Source organism: Branchiostoma lanceolatum, chromosome 14 (assembly GCF_035083965.1).
Source record: "Branchiostoma lanceolatum isolate klBraLanc5 chromosome 14, klBraLanc5.hap2, whole genome shotgun sequence".
NCBI lineage: Eukaryota > Metazoa > Chordata > Leptocardii > Amphioxiformes > Branchiostomatidae > Branchiostoma > Branchiostoma lanceolatum.
The window spans coordinates 14,277,588-14,297,405 of NC_089735.1; the positions used below are offsets into that span (position 1 = coordinate 14,277,588).

The 19,818-nt window shown below is 39.3% G+C and overlaps 1 protein-coding gene across 1 annotated transcript in view; it reads right to left on the reverse strand.

The window, feature by feature from the left end:
* Nucleotides 1–8,592: 8,592 nt before the first annotated feature.
* LOC136448291 (calcium uniporter protein, mitochondrial-like) overlaps nt 8,593–19,818 on the reverse strand; it is a 29,554-nt gene continuing 18,328 nt past the window's right edge. Inside the window, exons 6-8 of the mRNA XM_066447673.1 lie at nt 19,150–19,316; nt 12,077–12,280; nt 8,593–11,234 (exon numbers count right to left, since the gene is read on the reverse strand). Coding sequence (XP_066303770.1) covers nt 11,031–11,234; nt 12,077–12,280; nt 19,150–19,316 — 575 coding nt within the window. The 3' untranslated portion in view covers nt 8,593–11,030. The remainder of the gene's footprint in view (nt 11,235–12,076; nt 12,281–19,149; nt 19,317–19,818) is intronic.

The window sequence follows — 19,818 nt, forward strand, 5'->3', positions numbered from 1 at the left end:
AAAAGGATTAACGTTGCCATGGCAACGGAGACGCACCCTCGTGATCAACAACAAAAACAATAAACAACATGTCTCACTACAGTGACTAAAGTAAACACTAGGCATATGCTACCGGTGATAACTTTGATTATAAATTACCTAATGTGGGCAAATGTCGGCCGAATGTTTATTCTACACTTGCGGCGTAACGTTTCAAAAGGTGACAGTGTTATCACCAATAATTTTGAAGTAGACAAGCCAAATAGGGAATTTAAAAATCAGCTACTTCAAGTTGAAGCAATACATTTAACAAAATTTACTGCATGATGAATTAGCGTTATTTGTCGATACCGTCACCTGTAAAATAATTAATTCAATACACTGTCGAAAGCGACGTAAAAAGGCGGTCCCGTGTATGAGAGGTGCATCGAGCATGTTACAACTTATTACTCAGATGCGTACCAACTGATACCTGTGAATTGATATACTAACCATGATAAAAGCAGATAGGAGGCCCAAAATCGACCTTGACCATTGACTTCCCAAGACATACATGCGTACAAAATATCGTCACAATCCATCCATAACTTCTTGTCTTATGCTGGGAAACGTAGGTCAAAAACAGAAACATACCAAAAACAATAAAGCCGTCGCAAAGGTGAGAAGTAATACTCAACAATAATGAAAAACGTGACTTTAGCTTATACAGCACTGAGTTGGTAATTTTTTAAACAAGGGGACGACTTTGTCCGGAAGTTAACAGTTCTAAGTAACCATAGAGATCGTAGTGCTTGGTAAACCCTTATTTTGTAAACTTGACCATTATGTGCAACATTTACTATTATTCTTGTCACCAGAAACCACGGGAGGTAAAAATAAAATGAAACAACGTGTCAGAAATATTCTGGAGTACCGTGTTCTTTTTTAAAAGATTTTGTGATTCGTTCAATTGACTAAGTTAATGATAAGAAGTAGTTTTTGAGTACAGGTGCTTCAAAAATGGCCTTGTTGAATATTTTGGCATTATTAGCATACTGAATCGTGGACTATGGTCAAGTAGGCGCCGTGGTTCGCCATCAGTAGTGTAATAATCGCTCTACAATCATTTAAATGTGGGATTCATGCCATTTGGGGACAATTTACCACCGATCTTATCGAGGAAATTTCGCCAGCGTTAAGCAGTTCTTGACAATGATTGGACACAAAAATGTGGGACAAAACGTCTGATAATAACGTGATTGGGCGATAATATGATACAGAGGTAGCCAGTGTGATAGGGGTGATAATATAGCTTTGTATGTGGTAGTGGGAATGAGGCACACTACAGGCACGGCCTGAGAAAAGATTATTTCTTCACAAACGTTCATTTTTCCCACAGCACCCACCCACCTTAAGCTTGTCCAAAGAACACGTTTAACTACGCCACTCGTACAATACTAAGACCAAACGTCCAACAAATTAACCTATCTCACCAACACGTAAACCATATATATCGATCTAATCATAGGTCATTATTTAAACGGACAGACAATGGCTTCAGGACACTAACCATTAAAATGATATACTCAAATTACAAAGGAAGCCCCCCGGGTATTTTGTTTTTAATGCGATTAAAGGATTCGGTTGTGTTGACCTTCACGATAATTAATCAATTATTTCGGTCAGAGAGAATGATTGATTAAGCTTGATGTCCTTTATTCGTGATTAGCATTATAGGGCCTTGTGGTCTTAATGAATAGTGTAATCATGACTTATCAATTGTTGTTGTACAATCCTTTTTACAACAACGGTTATCCGATACGGGGAAAATCTCCCAACGTTAAGAACATGGCGTGTTATAAAGATATACATAAGGTATAAAGATATGGCACAGTAGAAGGATAGTCTTGTTTCTAATCTGCTACACAATTTTTTAAACAAGCCAATAGTCCAACTGGGCATGTTTAAGTTGTGATAGTAATCTCAGCCACAGTTTTCAAAGCTATATAAACCAGCGATACAGATAAAAAGTATGGAAATATACCTACCTGTATAAGTCGTGTAGAGGATCTCTTGTTAATGCGAAGTCTGTTGCCATGGCCTTTAAAAATGGACGTTTTCCTGGGGAAAAATCCACGACGATGTGACCGGGACCACCTACCTGGGTCGGTTGGAGGTTGGTTGCTTTAATCCCGACAGGTGTTGTACATACGCCCCGCCTGTATCGTCAAACATTGTTGGGCGGCCCCACGGGAGCGTAGCAATCGCGGGTACAATATGTCAACCAGTTTAGGCGGCGATGACACGTCGCTATGACGAGCCACCGCGCCTTTGGCATTTGCAACAGTAGTTTAATTACTGTAGCTACCTTTATGCACTGGTCAATAGAGACCATAGGGGATATTTTACATATAACATCCGCCACCCTGAAGAGATACGTTCAAACAGATCTTTAACCCAACGTCCCCCAGTATAATGCACTCCTGTATATCTAAACTGTGCATACCTGGGGGTGCTGCACTGTAGATCTCTCAAACCCACTGTTTTTCAAAGTGGCGGATTTGTGTAACCCGGCGGATTAATGTTAATGGAGGTTGTATATATTAACAGCAGACGATCATTACCTTCGCCAAGATTTAGAAGGTTATGTTTTGGGGAGCGTTCGACGTGTGCCTGTCACAGGATATCTGTCTGTCTGTCGATGCACACGATAATTAAACTAGAGTTCCACGACCTTCGCCGACTGATGTTAACCTTTTTGATTGACATATCATAAAACTGATATTTCGTTCCTTATGCGTTTTGACCAACATATCCTAAACAAACCCGTCTCATCCTATATCTTCAACATTACAATGAAGAGATTGGAAGCTGATCCAATGTGAGTGTGCTAGATTGCTTCCTTTGTATACATGCTTTGTGTTTGTGTAAAACCGTTGATTTGACACTTAGGGCAGAAATGTACAACAAAACTTATTGTCATTATCAGACCAAAGATGTAAGTATTTGTCGTTTTCGATAACCCCTCTAGCACATGTAAGTGCATATGACCGTGGTACTGATCACGTTTCCCTCTTCCACACGTACGTACATCTGGCCGTGGCACTGATCACGTTTCCCTCTCCCACACGTAAGTACACGTGGTCATGGTACTGATAGCACATCCCTCTCCCACACGTACGTACATATGGCCGTGGTACTGATCACGCTTGTCTCTTCTTCACGTAAGTACTTCTGGCCGTGGTACTGATCACGTTTCCTTCTCCCACACGTAAGTACACGTGGTCGTGATAGTACATCCCTCTCCCACACGTAAGTACATATGGCCGTGGTACTGATCACGTTTCCCTCGCCCACACGTAAGTACATATGGCCGTGGTACTGATAGTACGTCCCTCTCCCACACGTAAATACATATGACCATGGTACTGAAAACACATCCCACTCGTAAGTATGTGTAATCTCCAAGCAGACGTAATGGTTGGGCTTGGTGTTTTTGTTTTTCTGGAGGTAATTTGTACGGGTATCTGCAAAAAGCGCGCTCCCCCTTAAAACGTACAACCAATATCTAGAAAAACGTTTTTTTTTAAGCCAAATGCGCTCAAAACAAGCCCGACTGCTATATTTGCTTCTATGTAATCAGACACAACACAATGAAGACATCTCACAAAACTAAGTAAGCCTAATCTTTATTATATAGATCTTGTATTCAATCTATTCCAAATCGGTAGAAAGAGGTATTCGTTCAGTTTTTTCCACGTTAGACAGCTGAAGTTCCTTATCATTTAATATCTATGTCCTTACTTGCAGTTCTTTAGATATCGGTACAAAATTGAGCCGAGACAAGCTTTGGCATTATGCAAGCATGGCTAGAACGAATCCAGTGTATTTTCCCATAGTTGTAAAGCGAGGATGACAGCAAAAAAGAGATTCCAGAAATACTATTTACTTTTACATGATAGCTCTACCCTCTAGGGTTGACATTAACTGTTGCCTTGTGCATTTCTGTCACCACCACTTGATAGCTGAAATTACCGCATATATCATCTAATGTCGGTCACAAGCAAATGGCTTTCATACATTGAGAGCTCAGCGCAAAATGTTTCCACTTTGTGATTGATGTTAGCAGTTAACCAAAATTTGGGTAAGGGCACTAATGCAACATCATCAGGGACGTACCAGGAAGAATTTTGGGGAGGGATGGTTGGAAAATAATTAGGAGAAAAGGAATAATAAAATGGTTGTATGGAGAGGATGGTACAAAAAAACATGCTGGGTGGTTGCTTTCATATGTTGAACAGAGAACAAAATATTCACATAACATACATTTGTATCAAGCTGGACAAAAATTTACAAATATTTTTCCACACATCCCTCCTCGAAATGGTCTTACCCGGTCTATCTCTGACAGTTAAGGGTTTACTGAAACACTCAAGCAAAAGCCTTTGTACAGGCAGTTAGAAAATTGACTGAGGACGGTATTTAAACACAAGCAATCATTTGATACTTGCAGTGGTGTTGGTGTTAAAGTTGATTCTGACAACTACCATCGCTGTCAGTAACAATGGCTAAAACGTTTCATTTTCGAACTCATCTGGGACGAATGACAAACATAGAATGACCGTAGCCTCTTAAGTAGATTCTATGAGTTAGGCTTTTCTTTTGATAATTAAAGGATTTTTTTTCTGATGGACTATCAGTTCTATTGCATTCCGTTTCTTGTGGACGTGCTACAAGAAACGGAGTGCACTAGAAACTGAGTGCAAAAATCAGAAAAAAAACCTGACTCTTAGAGCCTGCTTATGAATCTAGAAGAAGAATAGTGACGCTTGTGGCACACACAACAGAAATGCACAAATATTTCTTCCTATTCTGTGAAATCCATCGTAAGAAATCTTTGCAAACGATACAAGGCTTTTAGTGCAACATGGAACTGACAATACTCTATTCTGACCAACACAACCAAAACTTTATTTGAAAGATCATGTAAAAGTACCTGTATATCTTACCCCATGGCCAGTTTTGAACATACATTAAGTAACAGTGCCAACTGTTGTCAGCTAATCCATTCTTATGCTTTTGTATCCATTCTGCAAATCAAAAAGATGTTACAGACAATGCGATACACACTCAAGATTTGAACAGATAACATCAGATCACTCAATTTTTGTCCTGGAGCTAATCTCCAAGCAGATGTTGGGTTTCAGATCGCAAAATTTTCTAACTGCCAAACTTTGCTTACACACAAACGGGTACGAAAAAGGTAAGCTCAGGAGCCATAAAGTGGTATGATCTTACATCCAAACATCTGCTTGGAGATTTCAATCTTAATTTTAAAAACATCATCCTTTGCATAACCCTACACAACATATGACCAGCTAAACAGCAGGCATGATGAGGCTGTGATGAGCTCATACATGTACATCTTGCCATGACCACTGCCAAGCTATATGTATCCACAATACTGTCAGTATTCAAAGTTCAATTGCTCCTGCATTTTGAACCTCCAAACAGTAGCTATAACAGCAGTGTCTAGATTTTAGCAAAAGGCAAGGTATAGCATCTCAAGCCAGCAACAGTCAATTTCTCTCTCTCTCAGTACAAATCTCTATACCAGGTTTATCTGCTTTCGACTTTTACCTTTCCTATACGCTCTTGTCAGTGCCATTTCTGAGGGACTGTTCAGGGAAGTACGGAGGAGTATTCCAGTTTGCTGCAACATAATTGACATTTGGATACAAGCAAGGGGGCTATGTTGATAAAACCTCCTTGATGTAAGTTATTGGTTAACGTTGGTGGATGCAATATGACATGCAATGAATGACATAGTATATATTCATCATTAAACTATTTCCCACACCAGTGATGCAGTGAAAGCAAGTCTAACAGCTACATGTATGGGAAACTCTGTCCATCCAATGCTAGACACAAACAATGCATCCTGGCAACCCCCCATACACAGCCTTGAACAGTCCCCCATTGACGATGTACACTGAAATGTGCATTCTGAACACCATACACCAAGCAACAGCATTTCCCAACGAGTACACTAATGCTACATGTACATATACATGTCCAACCAGTATGTTCATGAGTCGTGAGTGAAATGTTATAATTTCAGTTACAATGTTTTGTACTAAAGACAGTGAATTCATATTGGGTAAGAACAAATTACCCAAACAACAGTGATCAAAATTAACTGTTTTATACTATCTTAGCTAGAGAAAATACACACCCAAGATTTGACACCAACAATTTCAATCAAACCATCATGTATATGTATATACAATATTGGTACTAAATCACAACAGTTGAAAAGAAAGCGAGACTTAAACGTTTCAACAACAAACATTGAAACAAACCACTATCTGAGAAGTTGCACAAAAACAGTCCATGGTTTTAACTAACAGTTTATCAACGCTTACCTAAGTTAGAAATCTTGGCAATACAGACTTGGTACAATCTAAGTTCTGGTTATGACAGTTGTTGGCACCAGCTTGCCTCAGAAGACAGAGCATGGCTAACCTCTGTTCGCAGTAGAAATACATGTGCAAGTTCATTGTAGCAATGCACCCAGCAATTTTCCCATATTTACAAACAGTATAAAATTTCCCATGCTATAATGCTCTGAACTTCAGCAGTTCTCACCAGTTTTTGACCTACCTCTATATTTAGTATATTATCGCATTCTCGCTAATCTACCAAAACATGCCGTATTATTATATACTTCATCTTAAATTCCAAATTGTTCCTATTAGAGTATGTAAAATTTCCTTTCAATTAGTGGTTCAATCTCAAACTGTGCAGCTGACGTAAGACACAGAAGTGCCTAAAAATGCTGTGTGCAGCTTTCTTAAATGTGGCGCATTTGCAGCAAGCTACGGCTTTAAGTACATTTGCCGATTTCCTTTCCAACTACATCATTTGGCCTCGGTTGTTGTGAACTGGTAGCAAGGTAGGTGTAAAAATAGTTCCCATTTGTGTACAGCCAAGATTTTCATCTAGTCTAGCACCATTTGCTTTCAACATACTAGTACATGTAGGCAAGCCAAATGGTTCTAGGTGATAAAAAACCTTGTGCTATCCTTAACCCCAGCTCTTTTCATTAAACACCCCTTTAGAATTAGTAGGAGGTATTTATTCTAAACTTTACCATCTATCATGTCAACTAACAACAGTAGCATCTCCTTAACGTAAATTCTTCTTTAGCCCCCCTTCTTACAATTTTGGTGCAGAAATCTGTTACACAATTATAGTGGTTCTCTATGATGTATGCAAATTCAAAGGGGGCCCAATACTCTGTCTGTACGTCAAGTGAATCATATTTTCATGAATCATATTTTCAGCGTGTCACCAAAAACCCCATAGCCTGTGCCTGTGAAGTACTGAACAGTTAGTCTAGAGTATTTCTGCCATCTTGGACAACACGATGTTTTAAGCGCGTTTTACAAATTTCAAGTCCACAACACTATAAAACCTTCTGCACAGGACCCTTACATTTCTTTGCATAGAATGAAGCAATATCGTGGGTTCTGCTCTACCGCTGGCAGTTTCCAAGCTGCCTTGGCAGAAAAGTCCTTTCTTAAACCATCGCACAAACACAGTAAAGAAAGCAACAAGAAAGATACAGCAATACATGATGAGACAGCTACAGCACAAAGTTTCCTCACAATGAACATGTAAACAATGAGCAGCAGCGAATGTGCATGTACAGTTCTATCCTTAGGGAGGGTCTCAAAAGTCACATGTCATCTCCAAATGAAGTTGCCTTAAATTTTGCTGCTGAAGCGTTGCCCGAAAGTTACGTTCAGTTGTTCAAGAAGACAGTATTACATTCACGGTGTATAATGCATTCAATGTATCATTCATGTACTTAACAATGTACAGCTGTGAATCTAAATACATAATACTACTCCACCTAGAAGGTAACAAAATGCATTTTCATTTGGAAACAACAATGACTTTTTCGTCACTCCCTTATTGCTCACATCGGGGGTTCACTATCTCATCCACCAGAAAATTGTTACCCTGACTTCATAGTATGATTTTTGTCATATTCTGTTAATAGCTTGAGACATGGTAACAAGACTCTTAGTGTTGATGTTTATTCGTAGCATTCCCAATTTTACAAATACATGTTAACAAGTACAAGTCCCATATTTGGCTTCAAGTTGATGTTTTATACATTTGATAACCCAGAACATTTGAAACCACTTTCTCAAGCACAAACTCAGCAAAATATGGGGTTCCCGACATTTGTTTTTGTACATTTCTTTACACTACTTTAACCAACAGTCTGGAGGGCTTCTCACCTTATGCTTGAGTTAATATGACAAACATTCCTACAAGCTTGTTACATATCCATTGACAGTATTTGATGTACAAAATGTAGTTGCAGCACAACAAAACTCATACTGGGGTTGTTTTAGCATATTCTATCGCAGTGTACCACTGATTGTCTTCATCACATCGCATACGATTCATTAATATTCCTCAAATTTATCAGATATCTTCCATAATTTCCGACTACAGTCCTAGCACAACAAAGTTAACAATCCTGCACATACACTTGTAATCCAACATAAAGAAAAATTAACAAATAAACACACACCTCATAGGTAATTATCAATAACTAGGCAACAACAAAACACACAAAACTTACCGAATATGATACATATTATGTATAACTACATGTAAACTTACGTTACATGCAACTTTCATTGTTTCCCTTGGGTAAAGGTGAATATAGCAATTAGCCATCACCTTTCTACATAAGCAAAGATTTCAGTCATGTCCAGTGTTTCTTTGATCATAACATTTTTCAGGTTTCACGACATCCAAGGACGTTGACATTGTCTAAGATTTGCATCTTGAAGGCCCCAGTCACTAAGGACTCGAGACATCTTGAGCCACACAAGCAATAGCTTCAGTCCCCCTTCTTAGAACACAACTCCTGAGTTGTATCCTACTGGGGCACAGTGAAGTTGATGCTTGAGCAACTTAAGGATGAGCCACCAGTGGACAATAACCCAAGACAATGTCAACCTTTCAAGACTTGACTGAATAAACACGTCAGCATTGTCACACTCTACATATAGCTATGGGCATGGCTTAAGTTGCTGCTTACGAAGAAAGACAAAAACATACTTCCTATTTGAGAGCAATATTTCCTACGTGTACACATCCTGTCACCATATAGAAAACCCTTTGTTATTCAATGCCTGACAAACAGTATTAGGAGCGACTAATTTACAAAGCCTGTCAAGACAGACTACAGCAAGTCTGTCAAATCTTCTTGGAGATGACAAAATCACCAAGATACAGTTCTTGTTCCTTCAGAAAATGACATGAAGGTGTTAAGTGCTTCCTAAAACTCAAAGGGTCTATCATCACAAATTTCTTGAAAATTCTACATCCTCCTTCTGTGCAAACACTCTTTTTCATATCCATTCACCAAACAAACGACATGCTGAGCGAAAAATCTTCTTCCTTTGACCATTTCATCTTTTACAGCTTCCCACTGAGCAAAATCCAGCGCATCTATAGACTTCTGAGCTCCAGTTGAGACTTTTTCATTTGCTTCCCGTGGCTTTCTAAGATAGAACAAACCCTGAGAAACTTGACCTCTATCTAGACCGTCTTATCGATGATGATCTTTTACAGACTTTCTAAATGCATTTCTTTGTACGTTTTCAGTCAAGTTTGGAACTTTCCACAATGGTTCGTCATTTTCCACTCTAGCACAGCGCAGAATAGTAGATAGCTCCTGTCTTTATCATGTCTATCTAGATGTTTAATTTTTGAATATCACTACGGGGCAGGGTGAGCTAAGGTAAATCTGATAAAGGGATTCTTCTTTAGTACTACTTGGGGGCAGGAAAGTCCTTCTAGTCCACTCTTACACATAATATGACTTGTACGACCAAGACATTGGCCTTGGTTACATTTCCTTTGTTTCTGTTTGTGCGTCTTTGCAAAAAAAAAAAACAAAAAAAAAAACTGTAACCATTCTACAAGAAGCCACCATACACACACCTACTTGTTTTGTTATCCTGATTAGAATGAAATTAAAATAAAACCAAAACAAAAACAACTCCTGCCATGTCTAAACAGATGTACACCATTAATGGAATGGTTGACTTTGTGTATATTCAAAGGATGGAGCAAGACTGCTTCTAATAAACATAAACAGACAAGAAGTCTCTTTCCTTGAATTAGATATTTCCACATGGTTCGCCATTGGGGTCTGTTGCCTCAACTATGTACAGAGTATCAGGTACATATCAGTTGTGCTTATGGGCATCTGCAGAAGAGAGTGCAGGGGGGTCAATTCCTTCAGGGATGCAAATACATCAGAGGAGAGAAAGGGATTTGAGCAAGGACACCCTTGAAGCATTTAAGAGTTAAAGATAGAGTTCTTGCGTGTTTGCCAAATTCAGACTGACACAATTCAATCTCTACTTCAGTGATCTAACAGCCTGCAAGCATGTTATAATGGGACATGAAGTTACACAAGTGCCTAGGAACGCTGCTGTACCATACAGATACAAAAGTTATGGAAAAGACTTTATCACAGGAGCCTGTACATGTGGCTGAGGTCTGGAGGCAGGTAGCTATAGATAAGTGAGACTGAATAGCCCTATCACTTATCAGCCTTGGCCACTGTTACAAGAGGAACTGGTGGAAACTTCTCGGCATCAACGCTCGAGACACAACCACCGTTTCCTGCAAAGTTTTATTGCATAGCACATTTACAGGCAGTGCATCAGTCGTCAAGAACAACTAATGCTAACCTTAATCTGTAATCATGTCATCTGTTAGCAGTAGAAGTTAACAACATATCACAGGTTTAGTGGTCAAACAAAATGGGCAACAGTGAGCTGTCACAAATAGGCAAATTAGGGACTCATTTGCATATTTGTGATGGTTGAAATGAAAGCAGTATAAAGTAGAGGCTACAGTAGACCTAACTGGCAGCCATGCTAGATACTACAGTCAACCATGCATGTGATCGTCAACAGACTATGTGCACATTTTAATTGTAAAATCTACACTAATCTCGTCAGCCTTAATTAGTCCTGCCTAGTGATGTCTTCCGCGTCTTTCATGGGCAGGTGCAGCTGCAGGGGGTCCCTAAGTCTCTTCAGGTCCACCTCGCACTGAAAGATCTGGCCCCTCAGGAAGTTGTACTTCTGCACGTCAAACTTGACCTTCTTGGCCTTCTTGTGGAAGCCCAGCAGGTACTGACGATCGGCAGCGTCCTGGTACACATACTCCTGTGGTGGGAAAAGGTGGGAGGGGGGCGGCAAAGAAATGATTTAATAATTCATCCAAAACAGGTGGTAATAGTCAGTTAGAGAGATGCCTGCCAGAGTGCAGCTATGAAATGACGGTGCAATGCTGAATTTCTTTACTGCCAGATCTGTCATGACAGTAATGCTATCTTCTTATCAAGCACAACAATGGCTTAATCACATACAAGACTGTATAATTTATAGACAACAGACTACAGTCACGACACAGTCTTTTTATAATTGCTAACAGTAAGATGACCATTCTTATATACAGGACTATTTTACCAACCCATTGACATTTCTGTGAATGTCACAATACATGATGAATACAGCAAGCCAAGCGTCTAAAAAGAGGACCATGTACAGAAGACTAAATGACAATAAATAAGATTGTCAAATGTCAAATGTTTTAATGTTTGAAGTTAGTAAAATGTAAAAGAAACAGAAAACTAGTGATGTACACTCAGGACAAATCAAACGGTTACATAGTACAGTAACAACAAAGGTGGTAAGCAATTAAGTATGCATATCATTAAACATGGGAATGAAGACGTCCCTACATGAAAGTTACTGGTTAGTACTGTGGCGATGCTAACAACACTGGTCACTTTAAATTTGAAAAGACACTCAACCGTTGCAACCTCTAAGAAACCATCTCAAAAGCTGTAATTGTTATGACAAAGAATAACAATATCATAACTCTTTTAAATAACACATCCAGCAACAAATTATGAAGCTGGAAATTAGATTCAATTAAAGATGAATTTTCAAATTGAAAGTGACCAGTGTGTGTGGCTAAAAAAAAATAGATCATGATACAACACCTGTCTTGTGACAATGAAGTAAGCGTATGCAGCCATCGACATCGCATATCCAGTAAAATACGTCACGGGTTCCATGATATCCCACGAGTATTCCCACCAAGTCAGGCGGGCGAACAGGCCGAATTGCAAGGCCATGTACGCCAGCCCGGAGTACACTATGAAGGTGGTGCGTTTCTCCGCACGCGTGGCAAGCTCCTTTCTAACCTAGGGGTACAAACATTAGGGACGGGATTACTCACACAGACACGGGAACGTCACGGTACAATAGTCAAAGGTCAGCTTCTGAACACCGATGTGAGGCCCAATAATATTTTTTTGGTGATAAAAATCTGCATGACGCAAAAACGTGTGCATAACTTTGGTGTGTTTTTTAAAGATTTATTCTATTCTTTTTATTTCTATTTACGAAATTATGTCCAAATTTAGAGGGTGTACAATGTATGCCAAAAATTCTACTGAGGGTTACACACCAGTGTTCTCAGCTCCCTTCTACAACCACATCCTGCCATGCCCACTGTACCTGTCTGGTTACGGCAAAGTAAGCGTACGCAGCCATGGCCGTCCCGTACGTGATGAAGTACGTGACGGGTTCCATGATATCCCAGGAGTACTCCCACCACGTCAGCCGGGCCAAGACGCCGAACTGCAGTGCCATATAACCTAACCCCGCCCACACAAGGAAGCGGCTGCGCTTCGCTGCATACAGGTCTATAGCTTTCTTAGCCTGACAAGAACAATTGGTCAGGAGAAATCTGTGAACATTTGTTACCAAAAAGTCAAAAGTCAAGAACAAGAATATCCACAAAAATGTTCAGAAATGGAATATTAAACACTATATTACCACTTTCAGTATGAAAAGTACTTCCAGCATAAGTCATGGCATACATGATGCAATTTTAACATACACGTAGCAATGCATAAAAAAGGATGCAGAGCCCCCTGTCATTACATGTGGTTTCTGCAGGAAGAAGAATATTATAGCTGACAGTTTAGTTACTAATATTACAACTGCAATAAAGGAATATTGTCACCACCCAGACATTTCAGCCTTGCTTGTTATCATATCATAAAGCAGGTATTGAAACTGTTTTTTTTGCAATGGTTACACATTGGGCTTTTAACATTAGATTGAATCTATAAGGGTGTCAGTACATGTACATATAGTTCCCATATGTATTAATCCAATAGGTCAAAATGATTAATTTTCTGTGTCACAAATCACATTTTTTTACAGTAGAGGTATGGTAATCAAATTGCTTTGGCTATGGCCTAGCATTCCATCACAATTCCTCTCTTACTTTCTGATGAGTTTAGGCCTTAGACACAAACGCCTTATTCACCGATTTTGATTCTAATATGTTTTAGGCCAACTTGAATCTAATTTGAAATGATACTAGTGGTGATTTGATCTTGATTTATCTAATATGGACAATACTAATTTGATGGCAAAAGGGTACCTTTATCAAATTTCCTTCTTATGAATATGATAGGTTATATTTGTATACAATGTATGACTGTATTAATAATTGAATGAACCTTTCCACTCTTTAGCTAGACAAAAGTGTGCATTATATTACGAAGAAAATCATCTCAATAAAGATTTCCATTTCTATGTAAAAAAAAAACACCACAATCATGGACATGCATCAAAATATCTGTATAGTTGAGAACTTTATTTTGGGACATACATGTACATGTACATATTTCCAGGTGTCTTTTTTTGAGCAAGAAACAATTCTTTATTTTGTGAGCTAACGACATTGGTGACATAATTTTGCCTCTCACCTAGTGCATAAATCTACATCCATAATGATTGACAGCATAGCTGCAATTCTATTCTTCAATTAATCAAGCCTTTCCCAGTTATTACAGGCCTATCTAGTACTAGTAGTATGTTATATTGCTTGTCAGGGCCCAAATTACTGTGTGCATGTGCACTTTTTTGCACCCAAAATTGGAGCTGTGCACCTAATCTTTGACTGTGGGTGCACCAGTGCACCTATACTAGTATAGATAGGGTAAAGGTACTTTAATTGTACACTAGTATACAGAATATTCTTGAAACTTTATTTTCTCTGAGAGATGATGCCATCCGATTGATTAATGACTATCGCCAACTAGGTCAAATTCTAACATATCGTATTCCCACATTCTATAAATTATAGATGTGTGCTGTAGTCTCGATTGATTCCTATTAAACCGGTTTACTTAATGGCAAGTTGGCCTGACTTAGAGCGCTGAAAAATGGTACTGCCAACAAAAGAAATATTACAGCGAGATAAAGAAATATTTCAGTGTCAGGTGCTTCTGCTTGCCTCATTTGTTAGAACTTTGATGACCTTGTAATACGTTGTATTTTCCACTTATTATTATCTTCTTACAGGCAGTGGTTTGGAACAGCTATGGGGGGTGATGAATAAGTTCCGAGCCTCAATAAGAAATAAGGTAGACAACTGAAATTTTGGGGCATAATCATTAAGTATAAAGCTTTTAACATGTACCAAAATTCAAATCATTATGATCATTGCATTGCAGGAAACTCCCAGTAAGGCCACACCATCTTAATTTTTCTGGATGACATCCGCGCGCGCATTGATTTTCGCCTGTTCTCTCTCTCAAAAAAAAAAATCACCTCCGAAGAGGCTCTGAAACTTGTAGACTCATACTGCCGCAAAGGGGCAGCATTGAGCCGGCTTGTCGTAATACACTATATACACTCACATTGTCCAACACAACTGTTATGCATGTGACTAGGAGCGATTTGAAGAGGGCGCCGCCCCTCATGAGCCCAGTAGTATTTTGTTCATGATATGACAATACTTAATATAGTATCATTGTACATGTCTGTATCAAACTGAATGATATTATCTCTGGCTGGGTTGCCTACAGAGTTTGATGTTTTGTCTTTTTCTTTGAACGGCCAAATGTTACATAATATGGGTCTTTAAACCAGGCATCATCCATGTTAACAGCACTTTGATATGAGCTAATTCCAACAAATAAAGACTAGTTTGTTTGTTACACTGTGTTCTGTGGTTTAATTCGTAATAGTATGTAGTCCTCTGGCTTATCATCTTTTTTTTTTTGCCAGATTTTTCTTTTTTTTGCCCTCTCGCATTAGTTTTGGGGACTCCGGAGGATGTCATCCATAAAATTAAGATGGTGTGGCCTAACGTTAGGTGAGTCAGAGAGAGGAGGAGAAAAAAACTGCACTATTGAGCGAGGACTTAAGGTGTGCGGGCCAAATTGTTCTGCTGAAAGTCAGATACCCACTTTTTTCTTGTTGAAATACGAAATATGAAAAGAATCCTCATCAAACATTTTGACAATGTCTGCAAAGATTTCATGGCATGAGGAACACGGCCCACACAGCTCTGATCACACTTCACCCTTGTTTTCTTGCCACTTACTTATTGATTTTCAAAAGGACTTTGACTAGAAAGTAATGACCACATTGAAAGTTGATGGATATGTGCCTCAAAATTTGAGTTATGTACTTAAAGTTTATTTCCTACTGAGGGTTAGAACTTATTGATCACCCCTCGTATGGTTACATATTGCTTGTCTTTAGGTTTAACACATTTCCTTTGTGTATTGGACATGATACTCATGGAAAAGGTTGGGAGGGAAATATTCTGACATGCTTAAATCAAATGTTACCTTATTTTTGCAGGTATGTAGTAAATAGTAACACTTCATCAAGCTAGCCATTCTAATAAAAATTGAGCTTTTAGAGAAAACAGCCCACCAGCTTACCTTTCTATATTATACCCTTTATCGCATGTCTATAAAGGGGCCTTCTTTGCCATTTATGAGATTAGAACTGCATCTATATGACGTGTAGGTCAGTGATATGACTCGTATTATACCCTCCATCAAATTAACTGCAATGTTAAGACCATGATCTCTACACCATACTAGGCATGAAAATTATTCTGTGGAGCAAGAAATTACTAGCCTGGGTCCAACCGGTTGGTTTATGTCTGTTCCGATATTATACTGGCTGGTTGGAGGGTAGCTACTTAGCTGGGGGGGGGGGGGGGGTTCCTTTGCCCTACAATTTTTTTCCAGTGATTGCAGCATTTAACTCATGTTCACTTCCTGGTGTGATCTGATCTTTTTCATACCATTAAACACACTGAATCTATCTGTAGAGATGACAGTTTTTTTATCTGGCATGAATAATACTATACGTTTCTGTCAAATAGAAAGACTGATGCTAGAAAAAAAAAAACAATGCCTCGCAGTTGACATCAGGCCATCATTGATTTGATTATGAATGACATCGTGGGAATCCCAAAACAGAGGCAAGTGTGAGAAAAGTTTGGCCAAAAAAAGTTGCCTTCATTACAAACTCTAAGTCGTCAGCACGGTTGAACAAATGACTTACATTGTAGAACAATAGATTCTTCATTCTTTTTGTTCTTTCACATCTTCTCCTTTGATTTTGGAATTGACTCTGGCATTCTAAAACATTAGTATCCGTTTTCTGAATTCCATTTCAAAGCATATATTTGTTGTTGATTTGTATGATTTACAGTATGGTCGAAATTGTTTTTGGGAAAGGGCCGTAAATTGATGCACGCACGGATATCATCCATATACTGTAAATGCATTTAAGTTCGCATGGTTTTTTTTCACGGTAGGGAGAAAATTGAGTGTTTGCCATGGTTTTAAGCTTAAGTACAAAAGTAGCGCTACAGTCATAGGTGGGCAAAAAGTTTCGAGGTGGTTTTAAGTTCGCCCTGTGGCCGTCCACCGCGAAAACCGTGAACATAAAACCACCGCAAACATTTATGCATTTACAGTATTGCATTTTCTTGATTGCTATGTTTTTTGTCCCCATTAATGATTTAATTGCTTATGCTTGATTTGCAATCTACTGATCTTTATTACATTTTGGTTTATCTTTGTTTCTAAGTAGTACTTTTGATATCTTACATTCATCACATTTATATCATGATTCATATTTCTTAAGTTAATAGGTGGATGGCATTTTATAAGCCTTGTAGGCTTCTTCCCTCATCCTGCACTTTAAAAAAATCTTTTTTTTACCTCACTGTTATTGTTTTCTATGTGTGCGATTGTGAATAGATAAAACATAGAGTCCTAAGCCAGCCTTGTCACAAAGTTGTAGAGTAGGAGGCTAATTGCAAAAAGTAACAGGCGGGCCACGTAGTGGCCCTAGGCGAGCCACGAAGTGGCTCGCGGGGGGTGGGCACGGGAGGGGGTTCTCCCCCTCCCGTAGGGGGGGTCTGGGGGGCCTCCCCCTGAAAAAAATTTAAATTGAGACCCCTAAACATGGGTTTTGGTGTATTTTGGGTAACTTTTATGTGCATTTTAAAACTTACTTTTGTAACTGAAATTTACCATATTTTGTAAATTCTCTTAGAATCCATTTATGTTCGCAATCGGCTGTGAGTTTTATTTCAATGGGCCTTAGAAAAAACGTTTTTTTGATTACAGTCATGAAATAAATAGGGTCAGTAGAAACTTTTTTCCTTTACATTTAGGAGACCCAACATTTACCAGTATTCCAACATGTACTTTGACAAAGCAAAACTGAAATGTATCAGGACATTGGTATTTTCAAAGTAAAATGCAGGTTGCCAACATAAATGGGACTTTTGATCAGTGACTCTGATTATCATCTTCAAGTCACTTTTTCGATATATTGAAACAGAAATGAGTAGAAGCAAGGACATTAGTAGAAGTACATGTTCATGTAAGAACATGTTGGAAAATGATTCTACAATGTTTTCATCACTCAGATGTCAAAAAAGGGTCAGCAGGTTTTCCTAGGGTCAGTGGGGTATACGAAACTGGAAACATAATTTTTCCCTAGGCCTTACAGTTACACACAAAAATAGACGTGACAGAAGGGCGCTGACCCCATCATGAGCGGGTCGCTACACCTATCAGTGAAGCTCGTCCTGTTCAACACATTATCAGTTATTATTGTCTGTCAAATTCCCTAGAAAATGATGTAAGCCGGCATGGGAAATGCTTAGAAATAACAGGAGAAACCTCGCCCCTCCCCTTTGTAAACATCAAACCTTTTCGCCCTTCCTGCGTATTACTTCCTGCGTTCCAAATACCAAAGGAGGTTCTCTATTACCTCCTTGGATTCCTGATTTAACACGCTCTATTAGCAAATCCTCTGTGTGATGGATTTTAGGCATGGTGGTCACACGTTTTCCTGGGACAGAAAAAAATCGGCAGGCATGTTTACGGCAAGCATGTTTGGAGGGGAACTTCTGTGAGTCCATATATGGTTAATATATGCAAAGCTTCCCGAGCTTTGGTACAGTTTCCATGGCAGCGATGTCAATCAAAGGCCGGCCTTTACCGGCCGTCAAAGAAGCCGTCAAAGAAACAAGACTTTAAAACTCCGCCCTCCGCCCTGGCTGCACGTGCACAGGCAAAGGACACCCGATCCCAGCGGCAAATTACCACTGGGGAAAGGGACGTCAGCCAATGTAAACAATGTTACACACATCAGAAAAGGCAGTTTTCAATCCCAGAAGATCACGGAAGCTATCAGAAAAATGCCAGACGTTTGTTACAGAATTGGCCGGAGGAATTTGTAACGGAGACTACTGGAGTTATGCTTCTAATTTTTGAAATTCTAAACCAAAAAGTAGCCGGCTCGAAATTGTAAGTAGGCGGCGAAAACAGCCGGCTGCCGGTTACTTTTGACAAGGCTGCCTAAGCCCAGCAGTAGGATTTGGGTTGGCATTAGGAAGGGCATCCAGCCGTAAAAACTTTTGCTACAAAAAGACTTGCACTTGATGAGGAGTTCTGGGGCTCCCCTTAGTCTCTACCAGACTAACTACTCCAGGGTTTTACTTGCTGGCTCCGTTAAACGGGCGAAATGGGATCTTCACTGTGGACTGACTCTACTGGCTAATTATTCTTTTTTTTGCCGAATTCTATGATTCATACGCCCGTAAGAGGGCCTGGTGGAGGCTAGGGCTCCCCCATTCATGTGCAAGCACGTCCAACCCCCAGATGATGGGGAATAAAAGACGTAAAACTGGAAAGAGAGAGTGAGAGAGAATTGAGTGACTGACCTTCTCCAGGGGTTCTATCTCCACTTGGAGATCCTCCATCTTCTTGAGGATGTCCTGTTCTCTCTGCAGCTGGTACTGCTCGATGTTCAGGGACGTGTGCAGCTGGGCGATCATGCCCTTGATGTCGTCCATGGTTGTCACGTCCTCAGATGTGGACAGTAACCTCCCTGTGGAGCAGAAAAGTTTGAACGTCAAGGGAGACAGCTAAGGTCACAGCAATCTATTTCTTTAAAAGTTATACAATGTAGTTATCACACACTTCAGAATCTGTAGAAATCTTAATTTAAGAAACCACTCTCCTCTTAAAGGAAAGCCAAGCAATATTAGGGCCCAAAAATCGGATTTTGAAAGTCAATCTATTTAGTCATTTCTATACATGATTAGTTCAAACAACACTATCACAATGTATAGCATCGTCCATCATGCAAAAATATGACGTCGTTGTGATGTGAGAACTCACTGAAAATCGTGGCCGGGGTTTTTGTAGGCTCGCAAAACAAAGGGAATCATCGTACGGCATGTTTTTGCACAGTTTTAAAATGCTCAATGTATGAAGTTATTACGCAAATGTGCTAAATGGTGTTAGTAAATGTCACTACCATAAATGTATTCAGCATTTCTACATGTATATTTTGGGTCCTAATATTTCTTTGGTTCCCTTTTACATCA